At 31.8% G+C, this 14207-nt stretch overlaps 1 protein-coding gene across 1 annotated transcript in view; it reads right to left on the reverse strand.

Moving 5' to 3' along the window:
- Positions 1-14207, reverse strand: part of LOC145252796 (26S proteasome non-ATPase regulatory subunit 2-like) — a 74697-nt gene that overhangs the window by 41796 nt on the left and 18694 nt on the right. Inside the window, exon 3 of the mRNA XM_080112743.1 lies at positions 2212-2376. Within this exon, the coding sequence (XP_079968869.1) occupies positions 2212-2376 (165 nt within the window). The remainder of the gene's footprint in view (positions 1-2211; positions 2377-14207) is intronic.

The raw sequence follows: 14207 nt of genomic DNA on the forward strand, positions 1-14207 counted from the left end.
GCCATATTCAACCAAGGGAGACAACTCAATTCCAACTACCAGGCTACAATATACTATTAAATCACTAAAAATTGTAAAAAACATGATTTTTATATATATAAGTTATGAATATATATATATATATATATATATATATATATATATATACACACATACTTGTACGTAATATACTGAGTTTTACTGGGTTCGTGTAATTCAGTAAATTTTCATATATCAATAAGTTTCAATCTAAAGAGAGATGGCTTAAAAAGTAAGCTACAAAATTATCATATTTCATAATTGAGCATTAATATACTGTATAAACAAAACCAAGACTTCAACAAAGGTGTTGATAGCAACAGAAAGTGTATTTCATTGTAAGTTACAATTGTTTCCATACTAGTTCGACAATTTCAAGCATTATGGCGTTTGAAAATTTTCACAACCAGCATTTCTTCAGACTTCTTGAATAAAAACACTTGACAATAGAACATTGTTTAAAGAAAATTCCTTTAACGGAAAAGAATCATGTGAAAAAAGATTCACCCTGGAGGCATCCTTTGTGAAAAAGCCCATTCAAATGCCATAATGCTTGAAATTATTGAAATACACTTTCTATTGCTATCAATACCTTTTTTGAAGTCTTGGTTTTGTTTATACAGTATATATATATATATATTTATTCAATTTTCACCCCAAACAAGGCATAGTGCCACTTTGAAGTAGGGGGTTACTATCAGGGACATAAGTTGCAGGGGTATTATGAGGGGAGATGAGTAGCAAGATGTCTGTTCACATTACACTTGAACTTCTGCATGTCAGTACAGTTGAGAAAGCAGAATCCTGGAAAGGAGTTCCAAAGTCTAGCAGTTCTGGGGAAGAAACTTGTTGTAGACTGCTTTCTTACGCCTAGGGATCTCTACTGTGAAGGGGTGGGATTTAGGTGCTTGTCAGGGTATTCACGTCGTGGGGGTACAAGTGCTTGTAGTTCGTCAGAGCATTCACCATTAAAGTACTTGTAGAACAGGCAGAGGGATGCAACATTTTGTCGATGGGACAGAGGCTGAAGCTTAGATGACAGTTCAGGATTTATCAGGTTAGCGACTCTTTTGAACTCTGTCAAGGAGTGAGAGACTAGTAGCAGATGCACAGGCCCAAATGCAACAACAGTACTCCATACATGGGTGAATGGTGGCCTTATAGAGGTACAGGATGATTTCAGGCGTAAGTAGCTTTCTAGCACAGTAGAGAGAGCCCACCGTCTTCGCAGCAGCCTTGGCAATGCTCTCAATGTATCTATTCCAGTTCATGTTCCCTGTAAAGCTACACAGAATATTCTGCGTTTCATTCTCATGAGAATGAAATGCGGAATATTCTCTATAGCTTATATAGCTATATGTATTTTCATAGCTTACTACCTAGCTCTACCTATTTATTGCACACTGTTGAAGTAAATACTGAAAAATTTATGCATAAAATTATATCTTTGCATATTAATTTAAGTGATTAAATGAAGTAATCATATATATATATATATATATATATATATAAAAAAAATACTTGATCAATTTATATGATTTTTTGAATATAAGTTTTATTCTGTGATAGGTATGTAGATCATAAAGAATTTTCTATATTTTGTTTCTTTTCAAAAGGTAGGAAGCAGATATTTTCCGTAAATGAAAATGCCCAGTTTATTCATTATAAAACATTCTATTTTCAGCTCCAGAATTTTTAGATCCCGAGTCTCTAAATTTTCTTCAACCCCATAGAGAATTAATGACAACAGAAGACCAACTTATTTACTTGTCCAGGTGACATTTCCAAGAAATAAAAAACCTTGAGGATCTTAGACACAGCATGGACTTAAGACAAAGGACAAATGCTGCTCCATGGGGCAGCCACATGAAGAGACATCCATAGTCACAATAATACTCATTTGAATTTATAGAAAGTGAAGTTTTGTTTTTAACTTGATGACAAAAAATAAAGATTATCCAGTTAAAACATTTTTATATAACAGACGTAATTTTTATGATAAACTGGACGAATGAACATTGCATAATCTTATAATGGATTACTTAAATTATAAAGTTATTTCAAATTAAAAAAAAATAACATCTGAATGCAAAATACCTTTACAGCTATCAATATTTAATGAATTAGTAAATCATTAATTTCCAAATTAATATTATAATCAAATGAAAGGAAAAAGATAAATATAGCAATTACCTTGACATCAATATTTGTAATTTTTTCATAGACATTCTTCAGAGTTCCATAATGAGGACGCAGAAACTTGAGCGGCTTAGGAACTGAAGTCATTGAAGTGGTTGAAGCGCGGATTTCAGTTCGGAGACATTCCAGTGCTTGTTTATACAAGTTTTGATCAGGTTCCTAAAAGAACAATAGTAAATGAGATTAATTAACAAAAAAAAAAAAAAGATTAAAAACGGAACATTCAGACAAAATGGGTAACATTCAATTATTTAGAATTCAAATTACAATTCAAAAAGATCAAAAGACAATAAGATGGGTCCACTCAATCCTTGCACTTAGCAAGGAAAATGCTATTTCAAAATTACACCTGACAGCTCTAGAATATCAAAGTTTTTAAATAATTACAAAATGCTTGAAACAGTCCAAATTTTAGACACATTTAGGTCGATAATCACAACAGACACGCTAAGAAGAACCTGAAGTCCTACCTAACTAATATTCCTAGTGAACCAAGTGCAAAAGAGATTCAGACAATTGCACTTAAGGGAACAGCGAGGATACTAAAAAGAGCTCTCGGTTGGTTTCAATAAAAAAGCGGGGCAATGTTGGCAGCTGGTTTGGCTGCCCCATACCCAGCATTACAATCTTCAAAGGAAGAAAAATAAAAAAAATTAAAAAAAAAGTTGATCGTAAAGTCTTAAAAAATATATATCATCTAAAACTAGCAGTACAAGTGGGTTTTTTTCTTTTTAGCTAATTGTTATTTTATCAACTTGCATGAAAAGAGTTATGGAAAAGATGCTTAAAACCGTTTGAATTATGCAAATACCATCAGTAGTTCAAAAGTTATGAGAATTTTAAGTGCCAAAATTTATGCTTTTCCATGGACATTTTTCTTTAGAAAGAGTGGACTAAATTACGGACCTCAACATTTCAAGAAATTCTGTAATTTTGCCACCATTTATTTATTTTCCAAGCTATTCTCATGAAACTTGGCACTCTTATGTAAAATCGTGTGCTCTTTCTGATTATGCAGTCATATCTGATGTATCTCTTTACCATAAGCCATGAATTATAAATTCCGAGGTACAAATTTCAATTTCTTTTAAAAACTGGCACATAGTATCATACAGTGGGTGTCTATTTATGAACAAAAGTATTATAGTGGTATTTAAATATAGCTTTATTGAGAATAGGCATTTTCCTGCCTCCTCACCAAAGGAGAGCTTAATCTTAGGTATAACCATTGAATGTCTAAAGAGCATTCATGGCCAGTATTTACTCCTCCCCTCAAAGAAAAAAAAATTGAGTAGATATGAATTAATCTCAGAAATAAATCGAAAACTTTTCATATAGATTTTGGATTACTGTAAAAGATGGAAATTCTCACAGTCGACCAGAACTTATGCATTTTGGGACCAGTCCAATTTTCAATTTTGTAAATCTTCTCTATCTGGCCCAAAATATACCCCTATTTTCTGAGATGCAACCATAAATCATACTCTACGTGAATCCTTGATGTAACTTTCACATTACCATGAATCCTGATAAGCAACAATATATATTCACCAGTTTATGGTAATTTTTGTCATTTCTATTCTGTTTTACTGAAAATTCAATTATGTAAATAAAGAAATATAACGGTAATTTTTTTTACCTTGTTTCCATCTTAACATTTAAAATGATTACTTCTATAGGTTTTAGGGTATGCTGAAAACGAATATCGCATTTAAATTTTCTGCAAATAAGTAATTTTCTGGATATTAAGCAATGTCATTTCTTATGTTATCGCTGCTGGCTATCTTGGTGCGCACAAGCGCAATCTTGAGAAACTATGCACAAAGGCGCATACCAAGATGGTCACCAGCAATAACATAAGAAATGACATTGCTTAATATCCAGAAAGCTACTTATTTGCAGAAAATTTAAATGTGATATTTGTTTTCAGCATACCCTAAAACCTTTAAAGGTAGTCATTTTAAAGAAAACTGTTAAGGTGGAAACAAGGTAAAAATTCACAAGATGCATCACAATGAAATTCTTTATCGAACCGCCTAATTATTATTATTATTATTATTTAGATATACTCAGTTAAAAAAAAATCTGCTTTACAGATTCGAAAAAATGGTCTCGACAATGAGTTAAAAATAAATTCATGTTTCCCGATATCTTTTTTATTTAATTGTTAGGGGAAAATACAGAATAGTTAACAAAAAACACCCTTCCTTCCCGATGTTAAGAATGGGTTTCTAAATAATAACATTATTTCAGTATGGTAGCATAAATGCACAAGTACCTTTTATTTGTTATATATTAGTTTTTTTTTTTTTTTTTTTTAACCACTAAAACACAATTCTACCTTAAGTACAAATAAGAAGTTAAACACATGTACTTAGTACATTTTTTTTTAAACACTTTTAGTGCATGTGTACTGAAAGCGTTAAAAAACAACAAAATAGTATTGTTTGGACAAAATCAAATTTGAAAAACTTGAAAATAATTAAAATTTTAATTTTAAATTGATGAACTCAGAATAAAAAATCACTAGTCTAGTAAGACAGTTTCTATTTTTAGAAGAATACTTAAGTCAGCTCAGCGCATGACGCGCTTAGTGACCGTTTTTCTGTAAGCGGATTTGATTTCTATAACATAACATTTTAAAGAAAATTCTGCACAATTAATAATTATCAAATATTTACATATTATACATGAAAATGGATGATATATGCCGATTTATCTTATCAATTTTGAAATATTCTTTGTCAACTTTGCTTGGTCGTAACTTTGCATCCTGTGGTTGTAAAATAAGAAAAAATATCAAAGTCCAGTAGAGATGGACTTCTTTGTTTATATAGTCCGTAAAATTTCAGTCATATCCAATCAAATTTAACCCCGCACATATGTATTCAAACGTAACGTATAAAATGTAAACATTGAAAAAAAAAAAAAACTGTTTCCCTTTTTTACCGTTTTTTTTGTTTTTAACTTGGAGCATAAAAGAAAAATAAATTAACATCATTGGAATGCTTATTTTATTCTCTTTCCATCAATATAATTCTGTTAAAAATTGACCTACAAATAAAAAAGATATGACTTGTTGAAGCACATTAGGTATGTAATATTGCCGATGTCCACGAAAATACAGCATATGCTTGTAATGCTACTAAAACTGTGACCATATTTTAAAAATTTATATCATACTAACACAGAAGATTTAAGTAGCAATATCATACATCATAACGTTCATATTGATACTTAATTCAACACTCATAGTAGCAATACACATGAAAAAATTGAAATAGCTTAAAATATTTTAATATTGGTATACATAGAAAGAGCTTGATGAGCTAAGAAAGAATCTTTTTAAATTTTAAAAATCTAATAAAAATCAAGGAAGTTATGACTATTTTTGTGCCTCACACGTTTGGATATTTTGCCCTCTTTAAGACCATATGCGTTTTGTCACATTTTTTACACTACTTTTTCAGTAAAACTGTCATATCTTTGTTAAAACACAAGACTAAGCAATGAAATTTACCATGCAAGTGTATTTTTGTACAAGGAATCAAAATATGTGACTGAAAATATCCAAAAGTTCATGGTTTCCAAATAATCTGCAGTAAATGTGCATAAATATGCTGCAATTCCTTAAAAATGCAATGTATCCATAAACAGAAAAGAAGTTGGAGAACTCAAAGTTGAATTGTAATGTGCTTTATGTACAAAAAACTTGAATCTAAACATAGGACCATTTAAAAATGAACATATTGCAATATTTCTTTGGTATTATTGTAGATTAACACCTTCTGTTTAACCCCATCCAACCCCTTCTGACCACCCCTCCAAAATGTGATTCTACCTTTTTAGGCAATTATGTATGAAATGCCATGAAAAACTTTAATGAAAGATAAACAAATTATTTTAGAATTTAATGTAAAATAATTCCCTATTACAGGTCATTCTAGCGTTTTAGGGCAGTTAACTGTTTTTTTTTAATGGGAGATAAATCGTTTATGCTTTTTGTTTTATTTTTTTAAAGACGATTAGGGTTTCTATGCAATGAGAATATAGAGAGGGTTGCCATTCGGACTTTGAATTAGTTGTAGGGCTAATGAAAATTATGTGTGAACATACTGAAGACTTGACAGAAACAAAAACAATATTAGAGGGGAGGGGCGGTTAGTTTCACAAAAATTTAATGTAAAATAATTCACCATTTTCAGGCCATTCTAGCATTTTAGGATAGTTAACCAATTTATTTTTTATGTGCATTTTTCTTTAAGGAAGGATCTATTTTTTGTTTGTTTAAGACGCTTGTATGGTTTTTTTTTTTTTTTTTTTTTTTTTTTGCAATTCAATTTTCACCCCAACAAGGCACAGTGTCACTTTGAAGCAGAGGGCTACTATCAGGGACTTAATTAGCAGGGTCATTATGAAGGGAGATGAGTAGAAAGATGTTTGTTAACATTACACTTACAATAACTTCTGCATATCAGTGCAGTTGGGAAAGCAGAATCCCAGAAGGGAGTTCCAAAGACCCGCAGTTCTGGGGAAAAAACTATTGGAGTAAAAGGCTTTCTTTCACCTAGGGATCTCTACTGTAAAGGGATGAGACTTAGTAGCTTGTCGGGTTTGTCGGGGGTAGTTACGTCGGGGAGGTACAAGTGTTTGCAGTTCGTCAGAGCATTCACCATTAAAGTATTTGTAGAACAGGCAGAGGGATGCAACATCTCGTCGATGTGACAGAGGCTGAAGCCTAGATGACAGTTCAGGACCTATCAGGTTGGCGACTCTCTTTTGAACCCTGTCCAGGAGCGAGACAAGCAGCAGATGCACCAGCCCAGATGTGACAACAGTACTCCATACATGGGCGAATGGTGGCCTTATAGAGGTATAGGATACTGTCAGGCGTAAGTAGTTTTCTAGCACGGTAAAGGGAGCCAACCTTCCTTGCAGCAGCCTTGGCAATGCTCTCAATGTATCTATTCCAGTTCATATTCCCTGTAAACGTTAGGCCAAGGAGTTTAAAAGAAGTACTTTCAGGCAATGTGTTCTTGGCCATTGCTATTGGTGGTAGAGAAGGTTTCTTGTAGTTATTGAAGGAAACAAGCTTAGTCTTAGCAGCATTGAATGTGACCATCCATTTTTGTTCCCATTCCACTACAGATTGGAGGTCATCCTCTAGTGTTTCTGCCATTTCCTTGGATATGTGTTCATTTGTTTTCCCCTCATATCTGTTATAGAGCGTGGTGTCATCGGCAAATGTACCCATTTGTTGGGGGGGGGGGCACTCGAACTTAGTGTTATTGTTAGGGTTAAAGAGTGTTTTAGAAAGTTATATATATATGTGTGTTTGTGTGTTCGACAGGTAAATAAGTCAGCAAATGTTATATTTAGTTTTAATTTAATAAGAAACTGGGTTACAAAATTTCTAAGAAAATTCCATAAATTTGTTGATTTCTATTTTTGAGGTTGAAGGTGAGGTAAGGTTGAACGAGAGCATGCTCCAACCGCAAATTAAATAAAAGGTTCCATTCGAAATTTTGTGCAGATTCCTCAAGTTAGATTCCAGATTTTGACAAGATACACCTGAAGAAGGTCAAAGGTTATCTCTACTGAAACGTGAAAATAACACTCAAGATGAGAACAGTAGTCTGAAGAATCAAAAGAATATGAAATGGGTTTGGAAGCTAACAAAGTGCTTTGATTAATCTGCCTCAAGTTGTCTTAAACGACTTCAGTGTGATAACTCAGAGAATGTCATCAACAGATCGTGGTTGGGATCAGATCCAAAAGTAAACATCTGGTTCCAAGCACAATCATATTACAAACACTGCACCGAATATAGAAATTCGACCAGACACTGCAGGAAAGTCAACCAAACATTTGGTTCTCTGAATAATGATCATACTCTGAGGATTTGTGTTAAAGATATATCCAAAAATGTGCTTTTGTTCCGCCTTTAGCCCAAAATGTCTAAATATTACAATTCGTGTTTATATGCTCTAACATTAAAAAAAAAAAATTCATTAAATTAAACTGGTTTAGAAATACGCTTCCAACAAGCCCTCCATCATTATCAGGGGATTATTTTAAGGAGAGATATGTCCAAAAATGTTTTTGGTCTGTCTAAATATGGCAATTTGAGCCCAGATATGCAAAAATTAAAAATTTTATATTTACTGAAATTGGCTGAGTAATACATTTCCAACAAGCCCTCAACCAGTACCTGAGGATTATTTGAAGTCTAAATATTAAACTATTTCCTAGATTTCCCCCACTCTGGGGCCATTATTAGTTGAGGTAGCAGGTCCAGTTCACAGAAGAAAGCCATGAAAAACATGGGAGAAAGTAATTAATATGGAATTGAAAAAGGAATAAAAATAAACCTAGCCAGAGATAAATTAGTTTGTAAATCGATGTCTTAAATCCGTCCAATTCATATCAGGATATAAAATGGATATTATTTGGTTTTTAGATTAACTGCTGCCCAGAAAGTGAATAAATATTTTTGCTAGTAATTATATATATATATATATATATATATATATATATATATATACACACACATATTCATCTGATAAGCATAAAAAATATCTGGTCTTAAAAATAGCTTTTCTCTCTTCTAGATAAAAAGAATTTTTACAAGGGGGATATTTTGCATTACACCAACAAAGGGAGATAATAAAATTTCACCAAATCATTCCTTAAAAAAAGAAAAAAGAAAAGAAAAAAGATTTATTGTAATCTTAAGATATAGCTTACTGGTACAGCATTCAAGTACAGATTAAATGATCTCTTGTTCAAGCCCGGGTGTACCTCACCATTTTAATTTTTTCTCATTAATGAGTTCCATTTGATAAAAAAAAGAAATACCATTTAACATTGCTGCAAATCATTTCTTTGCATATTTTAAAACTACACATTAATCAGAAGTGAATTTTCCAGGACATTTATTGTCAAGCACAAATTTCAGCTGATGTGATATTGTAAACAAACGCGCCTGAATTTGATGAACGGCATTATCATTATTTTTTTTATCTTTTGCGAATTAGCCTATCAGGCAAATTATTCATCGTAATATATAATAATCCATAGAGGACTGATTCTATAATATATACGCAATCTGCATGAATTAAAATATCATGTTTTAACATATTGTATGACCAGGCTATACCAGGCTACCAGCTAGTATATATGTTGAGCATTTTATATCTTTATAAGTTTTCCCTTAAAGAATCTTAATATTTTTTAACCTCCCCATGCAGTTTCATGCCTTAAGATATGTATATTTCAATTCAGCACCATAGAAAACCACTACATAGACATACATACCAAGTTTTTGAATAATATGAAAAAAGAGCTCCAAAAAGGCATGTTTTTTTAGCCCTAAAAAGTCTCAGAGGGATGCGAATCAGAATTTTACCAGGGTCACCTATACTGAATTTATGTATAGATCAAACGCTATGGGGCAAAAAAGTGTCACTTTTGGCCATTTGGGGGCATTTTTTTTTTTTACCCTCTTTTGAGCCTCTGGATACGCCAAATCCCAGAGTAAATGGATAACGGTGCAGTTTCAAGTCTTAATACATGTATATTTGAGTTGACCACCATGAAACCCACTACATAGTCAGACGTATCAAGTTTTTGTTGTTGAGAAATATGGAAAGAGCCACAAAAAGGAGCATTTTTAGCACTAAAAGTCCCCAAAGACGCGAACCAGAATTTTGCCAGGGTCACCAATACAGGATTTATATTAAGAACAATGGGCTCCACGTTTTGGTCAAGTTTCAGAAAAATCTAACGGATGAATCAAAAGTCATGGGGCAAAAAGTATCAGTTTTTGTCATTTTGGGGCATTTTTGACCTCTTTGAGCAACAAGAATTTTTGCAAAAAAATTTTTTTTTTTACTGTGCACATCTATTTAATGAAATAGAATCTGTGGCAACATTTCAGGAAAAACTAATGGATGGTTACCTGCCAATTGTCCGGACACACAGACGCCACTGAAAAGATAGGTCCCTCTCCGATGAATCGAGGACCAACAGAACTCTACAGTAGGTCAACAAATATTTGGTAAAGAGTGTTAAAAAATTATAAAGAAAACGCTTGACCATTTTTTTTTTTGTTATCTTGCAACCTATTTGTAATAAACATAATACAGGCTTGGTTTTATCAAAAACTAATTTGTGCTAATGCTTAAACTATCCAACTAGCATGATCTTGTTTTTTTCTTATGCTGATCTCTTCAATGTTGCTTGAACAATAGATTTTTTTTAACAGATATTAAAAAATATTTTAAATCTCTATGCTAATAAAATTAAGAGACGACTTCCTACGTGTCTTTTTTGCATCAACGGAACTTTGATAATTTAAACATTGCATTTATTTTTATTTATTATCAACTGAATATTTATTGAAATTAAAAATGTAATACCATTAAAATAATCTTTCAAGTACTATTTAAAAATAATTAGCAAATTAAATCCACAAGAATTCATTTAGATTTCTTAAATTAACCCCCTATTTCTTTGTACCAGACATCCCCATTGTTTCCATTGCTCATGTAAATCTTCATGTACTCTAAGAGCTTGCTTACTGATATTGAAAACAATTGTTTTAAGTTTGTTGCATCAATCTTTTCTAGACAAGACCTTTTTAATTTTAATTATTTGTTTTATAACGATTTTGTTCAACTGATAATAACCAAACAATACTCTAATAATGAAATTTAACTCCTAGTAAGAAATGTGAAGGTGGGATTTAGAAGATGTTCAAGCAATTTTATTTTAAAATTTAATTTTGTAAAATATATTTGTCCATAAAATTATCTGGCTTTTATCCAGAATTCAAAAATAAAAAATATATATGATGTACGTACACGTAATGGAATGAAACTGTCATATTCAAAAAATTATGTAAATTGATGAAGTAGTTTTATTTTTAACCAAGAAAGTCAAATTTTATGAGTAAGCAAGAAAGGATTGTCTCGTGTCGCCATCTTTAAGAAACAATGGAAGATAACCATACTAAGTCTTGTGATGTCTACAATTTCCCATTAATTGCTTAATGTTTTTCTTTATAAAAATTGCTTGATCCATTTATGTGATTTTTGGAATGTGATCTTTTCGTTCTGTTACAGGTACGTACATCATAAAGATTTTCCTCTATTTTTGTTTTTTTTAATATAGAAGAAATTCTGGAAAACAATTATCTTTTGAAAAATGCAACTATTTTCTTAACAGAAGTAAACTTAGAAGGTGGAGATGAACAAAGACGTCTGGGCAACATCAAATTTTTTAACATTTTCTTATTATGATGCATTCGCATATAAAGGCAATCTTTAAAAAGTAATGATTATAAATGCACTAAAATAAAGACTATTGTTCTTATCTTAAATGTTATTTTCACAACGTTTCAGTCAATGTAACCTTCAGCCTTCTTCAGGTGTACCTAGTCGAACTTGGGAATCTTTCTGTCAAACTCAAAATTCTGCATGGAATTTTGAATGGAACTTATTTAATCCATGGGGGTAGCATACCCCTGTTCTGTCAATCATGACTGGGTAGAAATTATAGATAGAGAAAAACTATGGAGAGTAAGACCCAAAGAACTAGCGCATATGCTGGGTGACAATCAACTACTAAGCGGACTTAGTCTAGAATTTAACACAAACATTAATCATAATGTTATAATCATAATTATAAACAGATAATATATATATATATATATATAATATAATTATGTTATCAAAGAGTAAATCAACAAAGTAAAATTTGTCAAGATGAGAAAAACTCAACACTTAAGAGAAGGAAACAATATTAAATGAAAGATGAAGTTATATATAACTTTATTATATCAGAACAATAAGGAAAAATTAATGGAGAAAATTAAGAAAAAAAAATTAATGGGGAACATTAAGAAAAAAGTTAACGGGGAACATTAAGAAAAAAGTTAACGGGGAACATTAAGAAAAAAGTTAACGGGGAACATTAAGAAAAAAGTTAACGGGGAAAATTAAGAAAAAAAATGGCCTAAAGATGTTTTTTCTTCATTTTCCCTTATTGTTCCGATGATATCATTAAGTTATATATAACTTTTATTCCTCATCTTTCATTTAATATATATATAGTAATAAGTAGGTAGTAATAAATATGATTATATATATTATATATTACACACACACACACACAGTAATAAATAGGAATATATAAAAAGTAAAATGGTGCATCTAGAAAACAAAATAGGTTTAAGATTCTAAAAAGTCATACCAGCCAAGTCCGCAAGAGGCTGTGATATAGTGGATAAAATACTTGGTAAAATTCAGTTGTAAAAGTTACACTCTGCTGGAAGGTTCAATCCTCAGTGCAGATGACATGACATTCACAGTTGTGAATTACTTGGAACTTCTGCCTAGTCATGGCTGACTGAATGAGAGCATACTATCCAAGTGGATTAAATAACAGGTTCTGTTCCAAATTCCATGCAGATTCCCAAATTTGATAGGATACACCTGAAGAAGGTGGGAGGTTACATTGACCAAAACATTATGAAACTCCAGATGAGAACAGTAATTCGAAGAATCCAAATAAAATGAACATGTTTATAGCTAAGACATTTTTGTGATACAAGGTTTTATTTGAAATTAAAAATATCACGCAAAACAAAGCAGGAATTGCTTCACCCTGCAATCATTACTGCTTCACCAATTAAGAGTGAATCATTTCCCTGTGATAACTATTGAATAAATAAAAAGCAAATCATTTGGTCTATGATAACCGATACATGAACAAATAAAAAAATGAGTTGTTTCCTCCTTGTGATCACTATTAATTAAAGAGTTGTTTCTCCCTGTGTTTACTGCAACTTAAACGATGATCACAACTTTTGCTCAATTTCATGCACAAACTAAAATATTTTTTTCCTTTTATATTTTCATATCATTAACATTTCTGACTTATTTTCAACACTTAGCATCAAATTTTTATACGGTTTATCCGAGCAGGATTAGTGTAAATAAATACTCGTCAGATCAGAAATTTTAGTAGATTTTGTAAACAAATTAATGGAGAGAATTTCATATAATTGCATAAATTTGTCAATTGCACAAGTGAAGTAGAGATTGTCAGGTGATCATCATTGCATGAATTATGTAAACAATCATTAATCACAATATCATTTGTTTTCTTTGGGAAGAGGGGTACTAATGAGTGTACATGTAGATATTTGTGAGAAAGTATATTTTTTTTGTTGATCTGGGAGATTTTTTCAGTCCTCTTTGTCTTATCAGTATTGATTTTATGTATTGGATCATTAATCCTCACTTTTGTTGTAAATAAAACAGCATTCATCCAGAATGGATTGAACGTTCTTGTAGAAGCCTGACTTGGCAAGTCACCAACATGTTGAGAGACTGACCGTTCTAAGTTGACCCATGACAGAGGAATATGTGTGGGACCAAAGATGTGAGCCTGCCTTTCCTAGTCTCATCTTTAGAGACAAAAGGGTGAATCACAGTTTATCAAGTGCCAAAGCTGTACCCAGAAAATGCTTTCGGTCTAGCAACTTCTCATGAAATAAAAAAAGAAACTATACAAGGATTTAGTGAAGAAGTTCATTCCAAATTTGCATGAAGAGTGATTGAAATTGTTAGTTGAGAAGATTCGCTCTAAGTGGAATTAGGAGCCAGGTTAGGGTTATTTCAACAATTCAGAGTACTCTCTGATCTGGCAATTGGCCTAAAATGTGCTACCCTTCAATGGCTTACAATGCAGACTAGCAGATATGTCTGTCTTTACTGCAACAGAGCAGAGGAAAAAACAGCTAATTATGTCTTCTACAACTGTTTTATAAATATGTCAACAAGATATTACTGATGTTTATGCAATTGACAATGTTGGCCTGCAATGAGATAGGAAGATATGAATAATTTTGCGATTCTGATCATAGTTAGAATGGTAGGGAGGACTATGCAGCTGAGGAAATTGGATTTTCTTTTGATCAGGAT

Source organism: Euprymna scolopes, chromosome 29, assembly GCF_053919585.1.
Source record: "Euprymna scolopes isolate OS-2025 chromosome 29, ASM5391958v1, whole genome shotgun sequence".
Lineage (NCBI taxonomy): Eukaryota > Metazoa > Mollusca > Cephalopoda > Sepiida > Sepiolidae > Euprymna > Euprymna scolopes.